General features: G+C 29.2%; 1 protein-coding gene across 2 annotated transcripts in view; it reads left to right on the top strand.

The window, feature by feature from the left end:
• The window catches only part of LOC123297479, an 85,383-nt gene extending 63,261 nt beyond the window's left edge, over positions 1-22,122 (top strand). Inside the window, exons 4-18 of one of the 2 annotated variants that reach the window (XM_044879152.1) lie at positions 8,704-8,774; positions 12,270-12,367; positions 12,437-12,570; positions 13,154-13,378; positions 13,605-14,264; positions 15,146-15,619; positions 16,259-16,702; positions 17,522-17,739; positions 17,815-18,003; positions 18,063-18,210; positions 18,654-18,867; positions 18,953-19,152; positions 20,471-20,646; positions 20,810-20,948; positions 21,164-21,302. In XM_044879152.1, the coding sequence (XP_044735087.1) occupies positions 8,704-8,774; positions 12,270-12,367; positions 12,437-12,570; positions 13,154-13,378; positions 13,605-14,264; positions 15,146-15,619; positions 16,259-16,702; positions 17,522-17,739; positions 17,815-18,003; positions 18,063-18,210; positions 18,654-18,867; positions 18,953-19,152; positions 20,471-20,646; positions 20,810-20,938 (3,380 nt within the window). In that variant the 3' untranslated portion in view covers positions 20,939-20,948; positions 21,164-21,302. Of the gene's footprint in view, positions 1-8,703; positions 8,775-12,269; positions 12,368-12,436; positions 12,571-13,153; positions 13,379-13,604; positions 14,265-15,145; positions 15,620-16,258; positions 16,703-17,521; positions 17,740-17,814; positions 18,004-18,062; positions 18,211-18,653; positions 18,868-18,952; positions 19,153-20,470; positions 20,647-20,809; positions 20,949-21,163 lie in introns of both variants that reach the window. The other variant, XM_044879151.1, reaches the window with a different exon arrangement.
• Positions 22,123-22,355: the final 233 nt, after the last annotated feature.

Raw genomic sequence — 22,355 nt, 5'->3', positions numbered from 1 at the left:
GTTCAAATTTTCCAAACTACATAGCATTGTTTCAGCGACTAAATAATGATTTTTTAAACGAAACTAAAGAAAATTTGCATTTACTGAAGATTCTAACTTATCACATCTCAGTAATATAATTTCATTTAAATATAATTAAATTTGATATGTATTAATGTTGATGAATATTAAATAGATATAATTAAATAAAATGTTAATTAAAATTTAAACATCTATTAAGATATTTAATTATATTTACATATATACGTATTTTAAATGAATATAATTATCACTATTTTGTTTTATGTTAATATTAATTATAAATGAATCATACCTTATAGTGTTGGTCGACTAACGGCGCGACTCGAAGTTCAATAAAGAAAAGAATTGAAAGTAAAAACACCATGTGGGAAGATTACGAAGATGATTAAATAAATTTGATGCTCCTACATGCGAAAGTTATTGGTATAGGTAGCGCCTAGCTTTGTCACTTAACTAAAAACTGAAAGAAAATTTAAAAATATATTTTGTAAAGAAATAATTTCAAATTTATAAAAATTTTGCTTGTTTTAAAATAATACTAAAAAGCGAATGTTATTGACTTGAGATATAAAAAGTAATAGCTTATATTAAAGATGTCCAGCTATTTGTATAACGTAAATGTAATAAAATGCTCTAAAAATATCGTAAAAGCGTCAAAAACAAAAATGTATTTTATATTTTCTTTTGGAAAACACCGTAAGGTAATGTTTTTGCAAAAACAGAATCTGTGATAAAATAATTTGAAAATGATGAAAACTTTTTTGAAGCTCAATCACCGATGAATTTTTGTACAATTAATATTATTGAGAGTTCTACCCTAAGGTACTTTGTTAAAAATTACAATTTTAAAATAAAATAAATCCAAATTTTGTCCCGCAAACTGTGTTTATTGTGATCAAGGGACTTTGAACTATCATATAAAGCAAAGAAACCTTCACCATAATTGCTCAAACAACAGGACTACTTTAATTGAGATAAAATTTTAATGATAAAAATCAATGGATGCTTTTTGCAGTGCAGTATTTAAGATAATGTATGTAGAGAAGAACACCCCTTGGATTTTTACTTTAAATTTGATATCACAATTAGAATTATTTTATACTTTTAGGCCCGTACTTCAATAAATCGAGATTTTTAAATGTTTTCTAACTAAAAACAGCGCTTACGCTCACCAAAAGATGTCGTTTTAATCAGATTGGAAATAATGAACTTTTTGGTATAGAAAGTTTCTTTGTATATATGGTTAAAGCTTCTTATTCCTATTTCTTGGCTCTTCCGGCTAGTACCGGAACAGTCTATGCCTCCGATTGTAATTGTCTTTATTTTCTAATGAAAAAATCACTTAACGAACTTTTAATGAACATATTTATAATTTATTTTATTTGATTAAATGACAAATTTATTACACGCAATATTTAACTAAAAAGTATAATTAAAAGTATCAGTCATTGAAACTAAAACTACTTTATACAATATGTAATATTTTATTACTGTTAGATAGCGTTTTTATAAGGTCTAAAATAATTTTAAACGGTTTTATTTAGCTATTCGTGATGTATTTGTATTTTTCATCTTTTCCATCCTATTCCAAAACTAAAACAATTTAAATAATTCTAAATTTTATTCCATTGTAAATTATCTAATATAATACGTAAGCTATGTATTCCATAAGTAATACACGAAATAGAAATAGAGGTGTTGTGGGGAAAATTTAACATTTACCACGTTAAGGTAGTACCAGCATGAAATCACTTTTCGACAGATTTGGCCGAATTTTTTTTCTCGGGTTTATAATAGCTTTATTTATGAATACCTAAAATTTCATAATTTTTGACCGTTTAGATCGCGAGATATTTAAAGACAAAGTTCGCGATTTTGAGGGTCATGTCCCATTTAAAGCATGTAAAATGTCCGGTCTCTCCAACTATTTTTTATGATATTATTATATATTGAAGAAAAAGTAGAAAAAAATGTTTATACAATACAATTCTAAAAAAAAAATTTAGAAATTAATTTTCACTTTCGAGATATTAATTTTGACGTAAATTGATCGAAATTGGGACGTTGGCATAATTATTTCCCATTTTAAACGGTCAAAATTTCTGAAACTTTGGGAATTAATAGTAAGCATTATTAAATTCTTAAATTTAATTTTTCGTTAAATTCTGTCGAAAAAAAAATTGTACCATTGCTTTAACATAGAAACTGCAAATACCATGCTGGAACATCCTTAACTACTATTTAACTAATTTAGTATCAATATTTAGTAATATTATTCAACTTATCTGTAAATTTAAATTTCGTAGTGTCGAATTTTTACGAATTTCGATTATGATATCAAGTATATGACATTACCTTAATTACCATCAGAATTGTAAATGTTAACAAAAAATCACTGCGATAGTTAGAAACTTGGGATATAAAATTTGTTTACGAAAGATAGAAATTCATGGTTTCATACCGGGGTAATACAATGTGAGTCCATAGATAATGATGCGAAAATTCTAAGTATTACATGCTTTTTTGGAAAATTGTGATTAAAAAGTTTGATAATACAAAAATTCTGATTTTAATTATGACTTGAGTTCGAATTTATGAGATATTCATTCGATATTTGGATAATTAATATATCCAACATATTCGATAATTGGATTATGATTTTTTATTTGACGTAGTACCTACTTATATGCCTAAAGAAAATGGAAAATACAAAAAAACAAAAATGAAATTGCAGAATGTTTGCAAATGAAGAAAATGAATTTTTTTTGGTTTGTTTTCCATTCTTTAATCATTTCTCTTGTAGCTTCCTGTATTTTGTTAGGTATTGTTTTGTTTATGCTTTATTATTATAATATATGCGACCGACAAAAGAATAACTGATGGAAGGAATAACACAATTTCAAGCTTAACTTCACTAAAACTCCAAAAGGAAGGTCAAATTATTATTGGGCAGCCTAATAAAAGCTTTTTAATAAATTTTATTCAAGTTGTGCAGATTTTACCAGGTTATAATTTTTTTAAAACATCCCAACAGGGCATTTTGTTGAACATTTCAGGATACAAGACATTCAGAATAAAAAGTTTTTACTAATTTACGATTATTTTTTTTTCAATATATACATATATTCGGAAATACATAATTACATATTCAAATTTAAATAATTCATAAAAAATGCAAACTTTGTAGGAGTTACTTCCTAAAATGTTAGATAATAAATTTTGTTTTCTATATAGGTATATAAAGGGTACCTACATACTCACTAAACTAATTATTATTGTATATATTATATTTTTTATTTTATTCATGACAAACAATTATCGTTTGGTTATATGATTTGATTCATTTAGGTCAAGGATTTAGGCATAAGATGCAAGGTATAACAGTGAATTATAATTATTATTATATAATAATATTTATGTATTTATTTAAATATATGCTTCATATATTTATTTATTTATATATCTGTGTGATCTTATTTTTAAATATAGAGTGTTAATTTTGTATAATATTATATAATATAATATAATATCTATAATTAATTTATTGAGTCAGTCAATGCAGGTGACTGTTCTATTTTTAAGTCCATTTATGATATTTAAGGCGTTTCGATTCCAAAACGATAGCGTTACCACAAAATTTGAAATTTTATGTGTCAATTAATAAGTATTAAATATGTCTTCTGGTTAAGCAAGTAGATTCTCTGTACAGTTTACGATAAATTAATTATTTAAAAAAATCCTTTTACATAGTGGTATATCGAGAAGTCGTAATAAATGTTGGTTTTTAGTCAATAAGTGCTTTTAAAAATGTTACCATTTTCATAATATTCCTCAAGTTACAACTTTAATAACCATAGGAAAAAGAAAAACCGATATTTACTCAGTAAAAAATAAACGCAAACTTAAACAATTCTAAGTGTTATTACTATAACATTACATAGGATTCACATAATGTTATAGTTATAGCACTTAAAATGGAAAAAGCACGTGCATTTTTTTAAAATAAAGAGTGGAAATTTTATTCATCAATAATCACCCTTTTATACGTCTTTTGGGAAAAATTCATATCGATTCTCTTTCTGCCTTGAATAGGTTTCTGCCTCGAATACTTTGAAGAAAATGATGTTTATGGCGAACAGTGTAAATAAATAAAAATTAAAATAAAATAAAATTAAGAAACATTTATAGTATTGCCAGCGCACGAAAGCACTTGTCGGTAGATTAGACCTATTTTTTGCACAGACTCAGAATAATGTTAGCTGTGAGATATTTTGATAGTCACAGCATGTAATACACACTGTCTTTTGAGCTATTTTTTACGATATTCAAAAATTATCCTGTTAGAATTGAGAAAAAACTAAGGCATTAATTATCTCGTGTTTTAAACAGTCAAAATTTCTGAAACTTTTAGATTTAACAGTAAGCACTATTCTTAGCCCGTGAAAAAAATTCGTTGACGCACTGAAAGAGTGAATTCGATTAAGAAGTGGTTTACATTCCAATGGAAATATTTAACTTTTTGGTGAATAGTTAGAACTTTAAAATTTACCTGCGAGAATATAGGGAATTGAAGTACAAAATTAACTGAATTTACCTAAAAACAGGATACAATTGGCTTAAAATACAATTCTCGTAGTAGTAGTATTTAGTATTCTTAAATTCTTTTTTTATATAGTTTGAGGTAATAATAGGATAATATGGAAAAAATGATGGAATTCCTTTTTACACCGTTTTCAAAATAGCACACATCTCTACCCCGCCCCCTATAAATTAGCACTTAGCTATGAAAACACAATGGCACTCAAATAATTAAGTAAATATATAAAAATATTAACACAAGTATCACAGGTACTTTAGTAATATTTATCAACAAAAATATTTCAATAGGTATTATAAACCAGGTCAATCGTGTATTAATTAAATAATCAATTGCAACCGATTTTCCTTGTATTTTGTTTGATAAACTATGTACAAATTATAAATAGAATATAAATAAAAAATATTATTTATTTATTAATAATATTTTATTTATTTTATTTTTTATTCAGTTTATTTTGACCTTCTTTGAGGATAACAATTTATTTATTATATTGTTTTATTGATGATAAAATAATTGTCGGTATATAAAGACAGGTAAAAGAAAAATTGTTATCCTTCATTTAATTTTACAAAATTGTCTTTTTTTTACATTTAATTAATTAACTTATTCTCTTAATTAAATACAAGTTACGTTAATAACGTATGATTTTATTGAATGTTCGATGTACATATCTATAAGTATACACTGCAGCAGAACCTATTAGCAACAGAAATATATTCTTTTAGAGAACTATTAGTCCTTAAAACTACAGAAAACGATGTTACTAATCAATATTAGTGTCTTTTGTGATCGAAATTCAAATCAATTCCAAATGTGGACTTAACTTGTGGACGTTAAATTACTTTTCCAACGAAGCCAAAAAAATTAAAATCGGTTCTTCTGTTTAAGCGCTACGATGCCACAGACAGACACGCACATAGCCCCACACACACATAGCGGTCAAACTTATAACACCCCTTTTTTTTTAGTTCGGGGGTAAAAAATGTAAATAATTACTAAAGAGATATACAATACTCAGCTCGCTGTTTTTATATATAACGTATAATATGCTTTAACCTTTAAATATCGGAAGATTTATAGATTTTTATAAGGAAATAAATCAACGAACAGAGTGCCTGGGATATATCAGAAAATATTTACGTTTAAAAATGAAGTATTGAACTTTTTACCCAAAAACTTCCATTGTTCTTTTTTCAAAGGGTTGTATCTAATTGCAACTTAATGTGAAGAACATTAATATTATACTTGTATGAATCGTGATATTGTATCATGGCTCTTTTGAATCAATCAGGTACTATGAGTAATTAAATATGATTTATTAAATTTCCTTAATTAATAATTCTTTGATTCCTTAAATTAATCAATTTATAGTTATCTTTTGAAAATCATACAAAATTCCATTAAATAAGAAACTTAATAATAAAGCTTAATAGTAAATAATATTTTTTTCCAAACACAAGGAAATTTTTTTTCATTAAAAAATAATTATTTATTGAAATTTTTATCCAATTTTTACTTAAGATATAATTATGAATATTGTTTTCAATATTGAAAATTATGATAAGATGGGACCTGTGTAATGAAAGTGGAAAATTCCTGGCATTTTCTCTGTTATTAATTATTGTTCTATCTCGAGATATTTGATTTTACAATGTTTTGTACACAATTTTTCTAAAACTATATTTTCATGATGTATATTTCAACGCACAAAGTCTTAAATTTCATTTAATTCAATGTTTTATGGTCAATTTTCACTAATACAAATTAGAAAACTGTCGAAATGACTCCAACATAAAAGTAATGCGTGCAAAACTATAACCATTTTAAATTAGATACCTACTAACATTTTTTATTATAATATGTGAAAATAAAAATTGACCGACTTAATTATTGAAATACCCTGTAAAGACAATATTGAATGTTAATGCCTTGAGATATTTCTTATGAATTAGATAAGTTTAAAAAATAAAAAAATTTATGTAGAATAAATGGGCATCATTCCAGCTGCTATTTCGATGTTTCGCAAATTTATTTACTATTTTATTTTTTATTTATTAAATTGTTTCTTGAAAATTAATTATTTTAACACCTTCAATATAACCCAATGGGTTTGTTATGAGTTATAATCGGTAGACTTGCTATTTGAATCTACCTACAAATTTTCAAAACTCTACTTTTTATTGTTTAAAAGTATTTACTTTGCTTTAATTTGCGAGCCCACGGGAAAACAATGATATTTACGAAAAAATGTTTCAAATCTACATAAATCTATCTCTCAGGGTTTACAAGATAGATAAAACAAACCAATTAACTAATGTTGCTTATTTTCGACCTCAAAGTAATTTTTTTGTGCTAAAAACATTTCAGTTCGATATTTTTTTCGTATTTGAGCTAACCTGCTCACGATACATCGTATTTGCTGGGTAGATGGACAAACGGAACGACTGAAATAGATTAACACCTTTGTCAAAGTTTTATTTGTATCATCGATATTTCTAAGCGTTACAAACTAGGGACTAAATTGTATATACGTTTATATTTTTCGTATACACAGGGTAAAAACATAACTTGAAAATGTTTCGTAACATAGTTTTCAAATACAATCTAGTTGAATTTAATTATTTATAATCTTTAATAAAAAGTTTAAGCGATTTAGTGAATCCCATTATTAACTTCTTCGATCATTCAGTCATATCGCAAATCATTTTTATAGAATACTTATTTAATGAATGTTACTTATATGTATCAAACAAATTATAATTATTTAGCAAAATAGAAATTTATTCCTTTAATTACAGTTAAACTAATTTGTTAAAATTATTATAATATTAAGATACACAAAATAGATTAAATAAATATTCTATAATTATTATAATATTTTTTTATATTCATTTACAAATAATTAACTCTCTTTGATGTACCGGGTGTCGTTCATTTTGTTAAGTAAACGTTTTTAAAATAACAAGTGTTTGGATATAATAATTCAAAAAAAAAAAAAAAAAAAAAATACAAGCTGCTTATATTTCTTGTAGATTATCAGAAAAATTCTTGCTTTCTAAAAGCAAAAAAAAAAATTAAAATCGAGAAATCAATCTATGGTCACTGATTTAATTAATATTTTCGTAAGCATTCATTATTTTTGTGTAAAAAAACAGTGCTTCATTTTATCACAAAATAATCTGAAATTGAATTAAACAAATATTTCATCTATAAACAATTATTTTTATGGATATAAAATTGGACGAATCGAACAAAATTAAAATTTCCAGATTATTATCCAAACTTTCAAAATTTTTACGACTTTTAATGGAATTTGGGAGAGGGGAGCATGTTATACAATGATTTTGAAGAAATTTTGTTCGATATAACCCGTATTCATTTTAATTAGTAAAAAAAAATTTTTATCAGTCTTCAGTCTTTATTTATTTATAACCATATATGGGCTTCAGAGGAAAAAAACATTATTCTATTTGTTTTTTTATTGAATTTTTTTATCCTTTACTTTAAGGTAGTACTATCGGTAATAGACTTTGCATTCAGAATTTAATGAAATTTGGCATAGTTGTCCATTATTATATCATAATGAACCAGTTAAATTTTTAGGGGCCTTAAGAGTACTGAAAATCTGAATGTCCAGTTTTGTGAAATAAAATAAAATCTATGATTTCCCATAAGGATCAATGTTAAAATATCTTTAAAATATCTTTTTTTCAGTTCTATGAAGGCCCCTAAAAATTTAACTGGTTAATTATGATATAATAATGGACAACTATGCCAAGTTTCATTTAATTCTGAATGCAAAGTCTATTATCAATAGTACTACCTTAAGTTAAAGTTTTAATTTCAAAAGTATTATTTGAATTTTTCTATAAATTTAATTTATTTTAAAATTTATATATCTATAAATGAGTTTTGAAACAGTGCTTTTAAAATATATTCACATTTATTATAAACTATAAAAATCAAAGAAATTAAAAAAACTATTCTTTCCTAATAAAACTTTATATCATTTTTCTACGAACAAATTAAGTCATGGGAATTTTTTTGTATATAAATCAATAAAAGTTTTTTTTTGGTTGCAGGTAATACGAGAACATCGCTTGTAGCAGGGTCACAATTCAACGTTACATGGCATTTAGCATATCCACATCGTGTAAGTATATCATAAAACTTTTAGACAAACAAAAAACATAATAAAAACTCTTCAAGCATGTTGGATATGCGAAAATAATTGTAGGGATGCCAAGGGCTAAATTTTAGTATTATATTAATATTAATTCTTTTTCCAAGAAAGTTGTCTAATCATATCGAAAAACTGTCGTAGTTTTTCGTCCTGAGAAACAATATAATTGCAATTTATGCATCTCGAAAAATCAGTTCTATAATGCCTCAATGCTATCGCTTCTTCGGCCTCTTTCATCTTCGACATATCAATCATGTAAGCCTTTAATCTATTCTTCGATTTCACTATCCCTTCAATTTGGAATTGACTAATTAATTTTCGAAGTTTAAATTTCTATTTTCATTTTTGCAAAAACTTATGTAATGATAATAGAGAGACGAGTTTTTTTACACATAAAATTTGTAAGCCAACAAAAAATTAGTCTGAAAACAATTTTTGGTTTTTGTTCATATGATATAGTCGCAGAAACGAAGCAATGAAGTTTGAAAATTTGAATGCGGTTTCCGGCATTTGATTCTTTCGATTAGCCTCAAGAAATTTTGTGATCTAAATTGACTTATAAGAAATTAAAAATATGCAATTTGCATAAATTTTAAATTAACTTGTTACTCTAAAATTTTTGGAGTAGCTGAACACGAATATCGCGTCAAAATTGTTCTCCGGGGTACCTGGTGCCCAAGGTAAACGATATCCTCGCCGTCACCTGGAGTTTTTATAAAAATTTATTCTCCAATAAACAAAGGCTAGTCAATATACAAAGATTGCTATTTTTTCCTTATGGTTCTTTGTTTATAACTTGGCCATAACTAATTCAATTTTAAAATGATTTGGGTGGGCCTCCAAATATTAACTGTTTGCATTTATTAACACTCCCATCAAATTAAAAATCAATAAATGGAAGTTTTTAGTGCTAAAAATTTTAATTATATTATTATTATTATTATTAACCTTTGAATTGTTTTGTGGATTATTACATATTAACGAAGGGCCTTGACTTTTATCTTTGGAATCTACACTATACAAGTGAATCATTAAAGATTTTGAAATAAAATTTTTACAATTTTGTCATAAATATTAAAAATAAATTCTTTGCATAATTTATTGCTATTGAAGGTCAAATTTGTTTTAAGTTTTACTTTATTTATGTAAGAAAAAATGTATAAACATTGAAGAAGCCAATCAAGTAGGTATATAGGCGAATCGAATGACGACACTACCGGATTTCTTTATAACATTTGCGCAATTCATTTTTAAATGATGGGATATTTTTGCCTGAAGGTTTGCTTTTTTTAATGAATATCATGCCCAGGGCCGGATTTAAATTTCTGCCGCCCTGGGGCACTGAAGAAAATGCCGCCCTATGACTGAAATTTTATTTTAATAGTTTTGATATCTTATTTTTTAAGAATTAGAATAACTAATTAATTGCAGAAAAAAGAACCGCTTCATAACGAGCTAACTATCTGGTTGCAGATAAAGATTTTAACGCAATTCTTTTTTCAGTATGAAACTGTAAGACTTCCCAGCGATGCGTTGATGCAGTAAAAAATTTGTATAAAGTTTGTACTGTATGAAAGAATGAAGCAGCTTCTGGGGCGCATTCTACTGCGTGAACCCAAACGAAAGTCATAGAATGAGCAGCACAAGGAGCATGTTCTGCAAGATATAATTTCATGAATTCTTGCCTGTAAGCCCGAATAAATCCCTGATACATTATTCGCGTTATCATATGACTGACTTTGACAATCTGAGAGATCAAGATTAAAAAACTCAAGAACAGATAATACAGCAACTAGCAAATCTTCAGCTTTATGTCCAGAGTTCTCAATAAACATGAGAAAAAAAATTTTTTTTAATTCTTCAAAAAAAAAAACTATATTTATCAATTCCAGAAAAAAAAATATCAAATTTTATTTTTTCAAACCTTTATGGAAATAAATTAATTTTATTTTAATATAGTTTTCACTTAAATTTAATATATTATAATATACAAAATTTTAATTTGATACATAAAATTATATATTTCTTGAAAGATCAAATGTTTATTTAAAAGAATTAGTTATTTATATATTGTATAGAAAATGTTTTCTCACTTTCCAAATTTTGCCGCCCTAGAAAATTTGCCGCCCTGGGCGCTAGCCCCGACTGACCCTAGTGTAAATCCAGCACTGATCATGCCGTAGTTTAAATAATAGAATAGTACTTTTATCCTTCGATTCACACGAAAACATAACTAACAACTTGATTTATGTTGAACTGAGTTATTTTAGATGCAGAAAATAGAACCTACTCACCCCGCGTCGTTAGTAGTCATAAGGTTTCTAACATATAATAATTTAATACCTTATACCTCTCAAAGAAGAATTGGTGCGTCTTATTTAATTACGCTTTTTTACGATAAAATGATTTTTTTGAATTTAGAGAAATTAATTTCTATCTTTTAGTTCAGCTTGTGACAAAAGCGTCTTCTTTAGTTTTTTTAAACTATTATTCATTTTGAGTTTTTTGACTATTATTTATTTATCAAAAATTCAGTATAAAATATGGTGGGAGCGCAAATAAATGTAAATATTTTCAGATATGGAAATCGTTAATTCTGAAAATCCTGATCAGGATAATCAAGTAAACTTATTAAATTATTATATTGTCGTTTGTTCTTAATAAATATGCCAAATTTCGAGTTATTTCGACGTTTTGAAGGGGGTCAAAATCATGTGCAAATTTTTCGTTACATACTAACATACTAACATACGTATGAAGCTAATAAAAGCGTCTTAAATAGATATGTCATTTAAAGACGTTCCCAAAATATCACGTATCACGTTGTCTAATGATCATCTTGAAATCGAGTGTATGCATTCTCATTAATGCCCTTTATTAGTTGTTAAATTTTTTAGTACTCCTTACGGTGTTAAATGTATAGATATGAACTGTTAAAGTTTCCATTTTAAACATGGACATTGAAGTGTTTTTAGAGGTATGCTTTAATATGTAACAAGGGTAATTTTCTTAAGATAAAATTTGAAAATTAATATTTATTAAAAAGCATGACAAATATTTTCCTATATAGAAAATTATTCCAAGCTGTACTCGTTTTTCCATAAAATGCATACTAAAATGAATGGCATTTCTGTTAAGAAAATAAGTATTTCTTCTGTAAATGATTTTCTCTAAATCTTTTTTAAAAGGCATTAATATTTCAAAAGCTATGATTACAGAAATATAAATCAACTCTTCATTTTCATTTAGTTTTCACAAGTTCTAAAAAAATTAACCCTCAAAATTTGAAAAGTAAGTCTCAAATATTTGCATACACTCATGTTTTTTGGGAACACCGTTAAGATGTGTTTAAAAGCTTCCAATTTGTTTTAAATAAAATCTCTTTCACATGGTACTTATTTTCTAGCATTGAAAATCAATTTATATTACTTTCGTTTGTATTTTATTTTATTTTTTCTATTTTAGGGTGGATTCAAATTACAATTATTAGATCCATTAGAAAGGCCAGTATTGGATTTAACACCAACAATTAAAGGATCTGAATTTATTGGAGACGATGCAACGTAAGATTATTTAAAAAAAGAAATGAAAAGTAGATTATTGGATTAAAATTTTGTTATATTCTGTTACAGAGCTCAATCTTTTTCTGTAAAATTACCAGATAATTATACATGCGAAGATTGTACGATCAGATTACTACGATTAGCATCAGAATGGGGTAATAATTATCGATTTTGGTCATGTGCTGATGTTGATATTGTTACACGTAAGTTCAACTAATCTTTAACTATATAAATTTTAATCTTGTGCCAAATTTCAAGCTTATAATTTTGTATTGAAGTTCTTGTGCAAGTTTTGAAAGTCCATTTATCAGTTTTTAAGATTTAAGTTATAGCTAGCTCCAAATTTAGTATACTTATAGATTATAAATTTGAAAGTAAGGACGTTTGTTTGTTACGCTTTCACGCAAAAACTAATGAATGGATTTGAATGAAACTGAACAATCATGTAGCTCAATTCATGGCCATCTTTTTTGATATACTCAATGAATTATGACTATTTTACACTTTGAAGAAAATTAAAAACTGCATATATTTTAGCTACGTAAAACAATCCCTTCGAGTGTTATGGAAGGGGGATAATTCAGACAGATGGAGGCTATAAAACGGTGGTTTTTACTTTTAAGCCCAGTGTATGGGTATCAGCTAATTTTATTATAAAAAGACCAAATTTCACCTGCTTAGAGCTTCAAATACACATAAAAAGACCACACTCTCAACCCACAGTTTCTGATCAGAAACCATTAAGGATGTATAATACCAAAACTAAATATGGTTTTATTTTCGTAGGTAAAAAGTACCATGAAGATTGTAGTAGTCATGGAAGGTATTTCGTGAATGGAAAATGTAAATGTGATCGATTATACTATGGAAATCGTTGTCAATATCGTGATGAATGTATTGAAAATGCTGACTGTGGTAATCATGGAACATGTGTTGATGTACAGGCCACAACAGCGCCTCGTAAACATTGTTATTGTCAATTAGGATGGTTTGGACCTGGTTGTGCTCAACGTAAGTGTTAAATCTCATTATTATCTTGGGTGATTATTATTTTTTGTATGTGTAAATAATGCCAGAATATAAATACGTTCCTCTTCGCCTAGCAAGGATGAATTAAGATTGCTTATATTGAAAGAGCGGCAGCTTTTATAATAAATTAGGGTGAACAAATAACAGCCAAACTAATTACTTTTTCATAACAAAAACATTAATATTGAAAAAAAAATTTAATTTATAGGGTCTCCAGTGAAATCAACAGATATTGATTTTGAAGTGTACACAATGAAACAATTAAGCGATAATTTCAAATTATACTGGCGAATATTAAAAGATCAAAACGAACTGGAAGTTGTAATGGTTGTAAATGGTACAAGCTATGTAGGTTTAGGATGGCGTCCACGATCACTTACAAGTACATGTAAAAATTTCCCAAAAATATTTGACAAAGGTCAAAATTCCACTGAACCAAACAGTGAACCGGAACCGAATTCAGAGCCAGAACCTAATAGTGAACCAGAACCAAACTCAGAACCCGAACCAAAAAGTGAACCGGAACCAAGTTCAGAACCCGAGCCAAACTCAGAACCCGAACCAAAGAGTGAACCAGAGCCAAATTCAGAGCCTGAACCAAAAAGTGAACCAGAGCCAACAACAGAACCAGAGCCAAGTAGTGAACCAGAACCAAAAAGTGAACCAGAACCTGAAACTACTTCAAAACCATACCAAACCACTAGCTCATTACGTTTTGTACCACCACGAAAAACGTTATTTTCACGAGAAGTCAAACGGGATCGTGATGAGGTTGTATTTCCATCAGAAGGAACTATTGCTACAAGTGTCTCATTTAAAGTTAGCACCAAACAAGGACGTCGTCGCAAGAGACAAGTTCAAAAGACAGGTACGCATCAAAGATACATTAGCACGAACAAAATATGGATTGAAAATTTTAGTTTATAGCATTTTTCTTACAATAACATTAACACACATCGTACTGTGTGGCCTAAATAAATTTTCTAATAACGATTACATTATTTTATAGCACAACTATTACTTATTATTATACAGGCTGTTCTGAAAATAATACCCAAAATTCAACAGATAATATAGCTCTTCATATTTGTTTAAACAACTTTTGTAAATGGAATCACGCCTCTAAAAGCAGTGGCAGACTTAATCAGACAGAAAAAGAGCAATTGCCACCTATGCGTTTCGGAAAAACGGATCAGATTTTGAGAATACATAACTATTTACATAACCCGAACAAATGCCTAGTAGAAACTGGCGAAATTTACTGATACTCTAGTCTTAGCATAAACCTAAATGTGCATGGTATTCCCTTTTCCATTCTAATTTATTAGCGACCAAGAAGATCGAATTTTAGACAATAAAATTTTTTTATGAAAATGAGTTAATAAAACTAAACTTAAACCCAACAAGTGAAAACCAACAATTGACTGAGTTAATTGTTGAAATACCATGTACAGACAGTGTTGATTTAATCTTCGTGGAAATTATTTTTTTATATTTTGAAAAATAATAAATGAAAGATTGTAAATAAGGTAAGGTTGAAGAGTTATATTAACATCATCGTTGAATTGTATACTGTACTTTTCGAACACTCTGTATTTATATAAATAATGGAAATTTTATTTGGGGCACTCTGTATATATTTGCGCACAAAATCACAACACATTAAAACAAAAATAATCATAAATATTTTGTTTTATATAACTTTTGTAAAATATTGGTGTTTGTATTTCTGCATGTATTTAAAAATAGATCCTGTAGCGGAGCCAAGCACTGAACCAGAACCGTCGTCTGAACCTACAACAACTCCAGAACCACACAGCGAACCTATTACAGAACCTAGTCCAAAATCCGAGCCTGAACCTACAACAGAACCCGAACCGAAATCCGAACCAACATCCGAACCAGAACCCACATCTGAACCAGAACCGAAATCAGAACCTGAGCCTAGCTCTGAGCCTGAACCTAAATCAGAGCCAGAGCCTAGCTCTGAACCTGAACCCACTACTGAACCAGAGCCTAGCTCTGAACCTGAACCAAAATCTGAGCCAGAACCTAGTTCGGAACCTGAACCTAAATCAGAACCAGAACCCAATTCTGAACCGGAACCTAGTTCTGAACCTGAACCTAAATCAGAACCAGAGCCAAGCTCAGAACCTGAACCCAATAGTAACCCAGAACCTAAACCTGAACCAGATTCTGTCAAAAAGTCTGCACCAATTAAAGGTATTTTTTTTCTTAAATATTTGAAGTTTAACATTTTTACGCATGAAATAATTTTAACATAAGGGCTGTTCATAAAATATTCTGTAATAACTTCTGAAAGTTAAATAACGCCCAATTGGGCTTACAGTCTAGTTAACAAGTTCAAATTGGTGAAATATAGAAATAATGGTCGTAAAAATTCGTGCGAAGACCAATATTTCTGTATCTCTGACCAAATTGTTCTAGGGAAAGTCGTTTTTGCTTCGTTCGAAATGTGAGGAATAAACCCCCTCTCTCCGTTTATGTTTGGCACGCAATAAGTAATTGCATAGATGTTTGTCGCAAGAAAAATTGAGATTGGAGAGAAAATAGACAATATCTCACATAAATTATAAAAACACAATGTCTTTTTCTGCGTTCCTTCTTTTTTTTCACATATTGTTAACGTGCCATTAAATTCGATTCTACCTTGATTTACAGCGTAGGTATTTTACGAACAGGTTCTTAAAAATTTAATACAAAATTAACTGAAATGCAATTAGGGTTCTATCAAAGATACCCATTTTAGGCTAGAAATTCAAAAATTATTTGAATAAATTATGAAACTGTTTAAAATAGAAATTTATATGATTTGGTTGATTCATTTTTTTCTAAATTTAGGAGCTATTAATTCAAAATTAAATAAATACACACCAAAACATGACTTTAATCCAATGGACTGTACCGATATGGTAATTGGTATGGCACGAGGTACAAATAGTCGTATTGGTGATTTTTACACAAGAGATCGTTCAACACCACGCCCGGATAATTTCTGGGGTGGTAAAAACGAATTGAAGGCAGCACTTGGTTTTGAAAAAGATGGTGTAACAACAATTTTATTCCGTAAAAGCTTAGATAGTAAAGAGCCAACTGATCATTCAATTGAAAATGCATTGATGCATGTGATTTGGGCTAAAGGACAAGAACCTGGTCAATATATACATGTACCGAAATCTGGTTTAGAAAAAGAACATGCCACAGTTAAAGATTTCTATAAACCAGATGAATTGAAATATCATGGTCATGGCAGCCAACGAGGTCAAGTTGTTATGAATTTCTATGGTACGTATTGTAAGAGTTTTTTTTAAATACATACATTCAGCAGAGTCGTAACGAGAGTTCACCGCGCTTTCTGGCAAGAACAGTGAAACTTGGCTAAGCGGGACCTGGAAAAGTGGGAAACCTCCATGACTGGAATTCATGGTGAGGTCCCATCACTTTGGCACTGAATTATCTCTGTTAGCGGGACGAAGCAAACCTCTACTATATCTGGGATTCGTTCTTTCGATTTTATCGTCATAGTTACCTTTATAACTGAGACAGCGAGTGAATTTTATATACATTAACCTTTTTAACCGAGAAGTGTTTTTTTTACTTACTTATTCTTATTCTACCCGTAATTTTAGCACTTAACCAATTTTGAGAGCCAATGGCTTTCAGTTTTAGGTGTTGCTTTGCTATCATACGGATGCTTATTTGAAAATACTGAAACGGCGGTTCAAATCGACGCGAAGTTCAAAGACACGCGATGTAGTCCGTGTCGAATTTAATGTGCCAAAATCTACTCTTTGCAGAATAAGATGATTAAAGAAAAGGCGCAAGATTTTACGCGAAGGCTCGGTATTCGAAATCTTTGTAGTAGCAATGGTTGGTTGAAAGGCAACATCCATAAAAACTCTTCTTACTTCATATATTTTATATGGCTAACGAGATAGCTTACAATATCGTATTTAGGGAAGTTGGGCTCAATCAAATTTAACTCCTCTATTAAAAAAAAGATCGAAACAATATTCTACAAAAAAAAATTTTCTTTCGTGTATATTTCCAAGTTATTAAACACTGCCAAAAAAGCAAGCTCATGATAAAATATACCTTTTGCAGAGGAAAAACAAAAAGAGCTAAACGAAATTCATGGATTAGATCGCAGTAAATGTGGTGGACAATGGAAACAACCGAAAACATGTAATCCAAATAAAAATAATTGCGAATATTATGCAGAATGGAATTACATTCGAAAAACTGATGAAATTCGATTTACTGTACAAACCACTAATACAGAAACTTGGACAGGAATTGGATTTTCAAAAGATCAACGTATGGTTAGTATTGAATTTAAAATCTAGTCATTTCAAATTTAGATTTTAACTCCACGTTTTTTTTTCTTTTCTAAATAGTCTCAAACCGATGCAATTTTGGGATGGGTTGATAAAACTGGTCGAGCATTTATGATGGATACATGGATTAATGGTTATACACAACCATCGTTAGATAATTCTCAATCAATTTATAATATCAGTGGAAAAATCGTAGATGGTGCTACTAATTTGTACTTTACAAGAAAACGTCAATCCAACGATATTAAAGTATGTGTGAAATAATGTATGAAATTTTTTGCATACTTAATATTAATTTCTCTTTCCAGGATTTTTCATTTACTGATGACGAATGTTTATATTTGATGTTCCCAATCAAAGGAGGAATATTCAATAGCGTTAACAAGAAAATTCGTAAACATGATGTTATACCAGTTGTTTCAACCGAAAAAGTTTGCATCAAATCTTGTGGCGAAGGTAATCATTTATATTTTGTAAAAAGTAAATTATCAGCTCAAAGTATCAGTTGCTTTTGAACGTTATTCGGGTTGGTAAAAACATGTGAAAGCAAACAAAGCTTCGAGTGATATTTTGACGTCCGGTCCGGCAATGTGTTTCCCAAATTTTAACTTCGTCAACCCAGGAAATCATCATTCAAAACACGGAAATCATCATTCAAAATTAAAGAGCATGGTTTTGCTTGTTGAGAAAGAGATATGTAAAATTAGATAAAATGTTGCAACGATTGAAAAATCGATTCGGTAAATGTCGATGAGCAAATATTTTATTTTAATTCAGATTACGCCTGTCAATTGTGGGCATGACTTCGCATGGCTGACTTTTTGTCATTGTCTACAATTATTGCCAAATTTCAAACAGAATACTCGATACATTTTTTGAAACAAATAATTTTATTTCAGATGATGGCGAAATGTTCGTATCAACAACAACATTACCACCACAATTGATTTACAACGTTGCAGTAAAAATTGTTAAATTAGGTGAAAATTTCCATGCACCCAAACCCGGTACACAAGAATTTGATGAATTGTCAAATGTTATCAATAATAATTTTGAAAATGTTGTTTCAAAAGTACCTGGTTACCGAAAATTAAATGTGGCAAACATTGAAGAGTACGTATTTTAATTTAATTTTAAATAAAATACATGAAATATTCATACCTAATTGATTATACTTATTCTTCAACAAAATTTTTAGGGAAGGTAATGATGTAATTGCAAAGATGGAATTACATTTAGATAAAGCCGTATATGAAAAAGGGCGATCGTTGAAGAATAACGAAGTAGATGAAAGTGATAATAGTATGGTAGAAAATGTTTTAAAAACATCAGTTAACTCTGGACAAGTTGGTGCTTTAAAAGTTGATCCTGGTTTCTTTGTTTTTGAATCAGCTAGTTGTAAGTATCTCTATAGAATTTTTATCAAGCTTGTAACTTCTTTGACGTAACTTCATCACAATATTTCAAATAGGAAAAATGTGCATAATAATTACTTCGTTACACTTATTAAAAAATATCTTCTTCGTTGGCTTTATTTTTAAATTTATATTAGGATTATTGGTCTTGGTCAGCTATGCGAACCCTTTCCTTGCAATCCGTTACGCTATTGCATATTAAAATCCTTTAATCTATCATTAAACCTTTGATACTTGCAGTTTATCTTTGATATCTTTAAGGTTCATTATTTTTCCAATGCTTATCGACATAGCATATAATTTTGAGTGGATTATGCACCCAAGGTTTTTTACTGGGCTGTAAATTTCTTCTTACATTTTCGAACTTTTGAATGAAAACGCTGGTAAACCAATTTACCAGTTTTTAAGTTATCATAAGCTTTTAAAATGCAATTTCGGTCGAGTAATTTTTATGTATTATTCGAATGAACACATAATCTGACAGACAGTTTTATAATAGTGAAGAACAAGTTTCCAAACAACTTCTACGTTAGGTTTGGTTAGAGTAGTTGTCTTGGGGTGAGACCAAAGTTCGTTATGATACCGAAAAAGGAATAGCCCCTCTCCGAGTACTACTCCAGTAATAATTTGGAACTGTTGAAAACAGCAGGAGTGTTTTGATGTCAACGGGCAGAAAGGCGGAGAGGTCATCAAAGAAAGGCTGGCTCAAGTGAGTCGATTTCTTCCTGGCATCGAATCTTTCACCTTCCAACTCTAACAGCGTCTGAAATAATCGTTCTACACTGGCAGACCCAGGTGTTTTGCGTGCCTGCTGCCTAGCCAGTGTCCTGTAATAGCCGCGACAATTTTACTTATAGATGCCCTTTGATGTGATATAGGTCTTGTGCTACCACAAGTGCGTTCTTCCTTTCATCCACAACTAGTTTTTTTTTAAGATATCCTCATTCAGGAGTAGCTAGCAGGTCTCAAACGGAACTCTCGGATGTTCCAGAGTTCCGGTACTCACACCAGGTTTATATTCATTTTTTCCGCCAGTTTATTTAAAGGCGGATCGATATTATCCAAAAATTATTCATAAACACTCTTTATACAATTTAACTGCTTAATTTACAGCTTTTTTCATACGATTGTTTCCACAAGAAAAACAATATTTTACCATCATAAACTCGCGGATATTTGTTAAGAATTCTCTAAAACGATGTAAATAGTTTTCGCAAAATTTTTTTGCAATAGTTATGGGCTACTGAAAAAAACAATAAACTTCAATTGAGTATACTTTGAGATATATTTTTCCATTCCAGTAACATCCGATATCAAACCAGAAGGTGGCGATAACACACAAAAGGGTTTCTTCGATTTATCCGAAGTGAAGTTATACATCGTGTTAGGATGTATTGCCGCCTTAGTGTTAGTTGCCATTGTACAAGCTACATGTACAATCTATAAAGCTACACGACATTCATCTCCAAATCATAAAGTAAGTGAATATTAAAACCAAATTTATTTTTAACATTATTGAGACGAAAATTTGAGTGAAGCGATGAAAAAAGAAATATAAATCAATTGAAAATGTATAATAATTTTAGTCAGTTTTTATAATTAACTGAAATTCTAATTTGTGTTGTTTGTCGTTATATTAGCGAGTGTATTCCATTCAGCTTGAAACACCTGGTTATTTCCATACACGTGAGGAACAACTGCAACATCAATATTGGGGTCATCCCCAACACAATAATCATCATCCCCAACAACGCCCTCGCCACTGGTAAAAGAATCAGGGTGAGTTTTATGAGTTTTATTTTGATTCGCATCACTCAAATTTTTTGTATTTTTAAAATTGCACCAATTAATTTTTTTAAAGCACCAAACTGCACCTGCTTAAAATTTTTTTATGTTTTCTGAATGTGTGAGTGTGTATGTTTGAGAGACAAAAAATATACATTGATCTATTCCAAAATTGATAAATAACTAATTTTCAAAAACCTTATTTATAGATTCATTTAATTCCAAATTCATCATGGAAAGATTATTCAGCAGCAAATACAAATTATGCGTTTGATGCATTCGAAATCGAAGAAAAAGTCAATAGTAACGGTAATCAACAAATGTCACGTGATCAAGTGGATGGTGGACGTGAAGATGGCGGACGTCATCATAATAAAAAAGGTGGTGAAAATAATGCACGTCATGGTAATGGTAATCCGGAACAATATCATTATCGTGAAAAAATTCATGCTGCAACATTAATGCCTGGTGGTGTGTATCCATACCGTAACGATACACGATCCCTACAAAGGCCACGCTCTCATGCTGGACCCGCCGCTGGTGGATATTATCATCCACATGAACGTAGCACTTACTCATTACCTAGACAACAATCTTATCACCATAATGGACCACGTCATCCACACCAACAAGATATTGTACAACCAGACTTTTATTTTATGCCTTCCCAACGAAAGTACTCAGGTGAAGTGGTTAGAGTTTATGTGGACTACAATCAATAGTTTTAGTGCTTATTTTTAATTTAAATGTATTTTTGTATATATTAAGTATTGAAGTTATTTTTTTATTAAACATTTTTTGAAAAATAAACGTAAAGTTTATTTTAAGTAAGTCCAGCTTAGACTGTAAACGATTTTATTTATTTAATTTGACATTAATTATTATACGCCCAAAATAAAATTAGGCCGAAATATGATAGATACCGAAAATAAATTGCTATGTGAGGAGGAATAATGAAATAATTAGTTAACATGTTTCAATAAAAAGTAATTTTGCTTCAATTGAGGAGTGTTCCATACATGATCTTAGACCATTAAATACATAGACTGAACATCGCCTATCTTTCCGTACAGTGAGAGGTGTGCAAACAAATGAAGTAATTGCTTGAGTCAGTTAGGAGCATTTATCAAAAAAATACATTTATTAAAAGAATTTAGGGACATTTATCAAAAAAATATACATTCAATATAGAGACATTTTTCAAAAACACATACATTGAATGTCAAATTTTCATATCACAAAATGTTTTACATAAAACATCGTGATTTCACTGAACTTTTTCGCTTTTTGACTTAAAAAAATGCGTATCACATTATTTCTTACGAATCTACAATGACAACAAACCTTTGTTTTGGTATATCCACACCGCCACCGTGATGGATTTGACCCAAGCAATTACCT

The sequence above is a fragment of the Chrysoperla carnea genome, chromosome 4 (assembly GCF_905475395.1).
Source record: "Chrysoperla carnea chromosome 4, inChrCarn1.1, whole genome shotgun sequence".
NCBI classification, from domain to species: domain Eukaryota; kingdom Metazoa; phylum Arthropoda; class Insecta; order Neuroptera; family Chrysopidae; genus Chrysoperla; species Chrysoperla carnea.
This window is presented reverse-complemented; position numbering and strand designations above follow the sequence as displayed.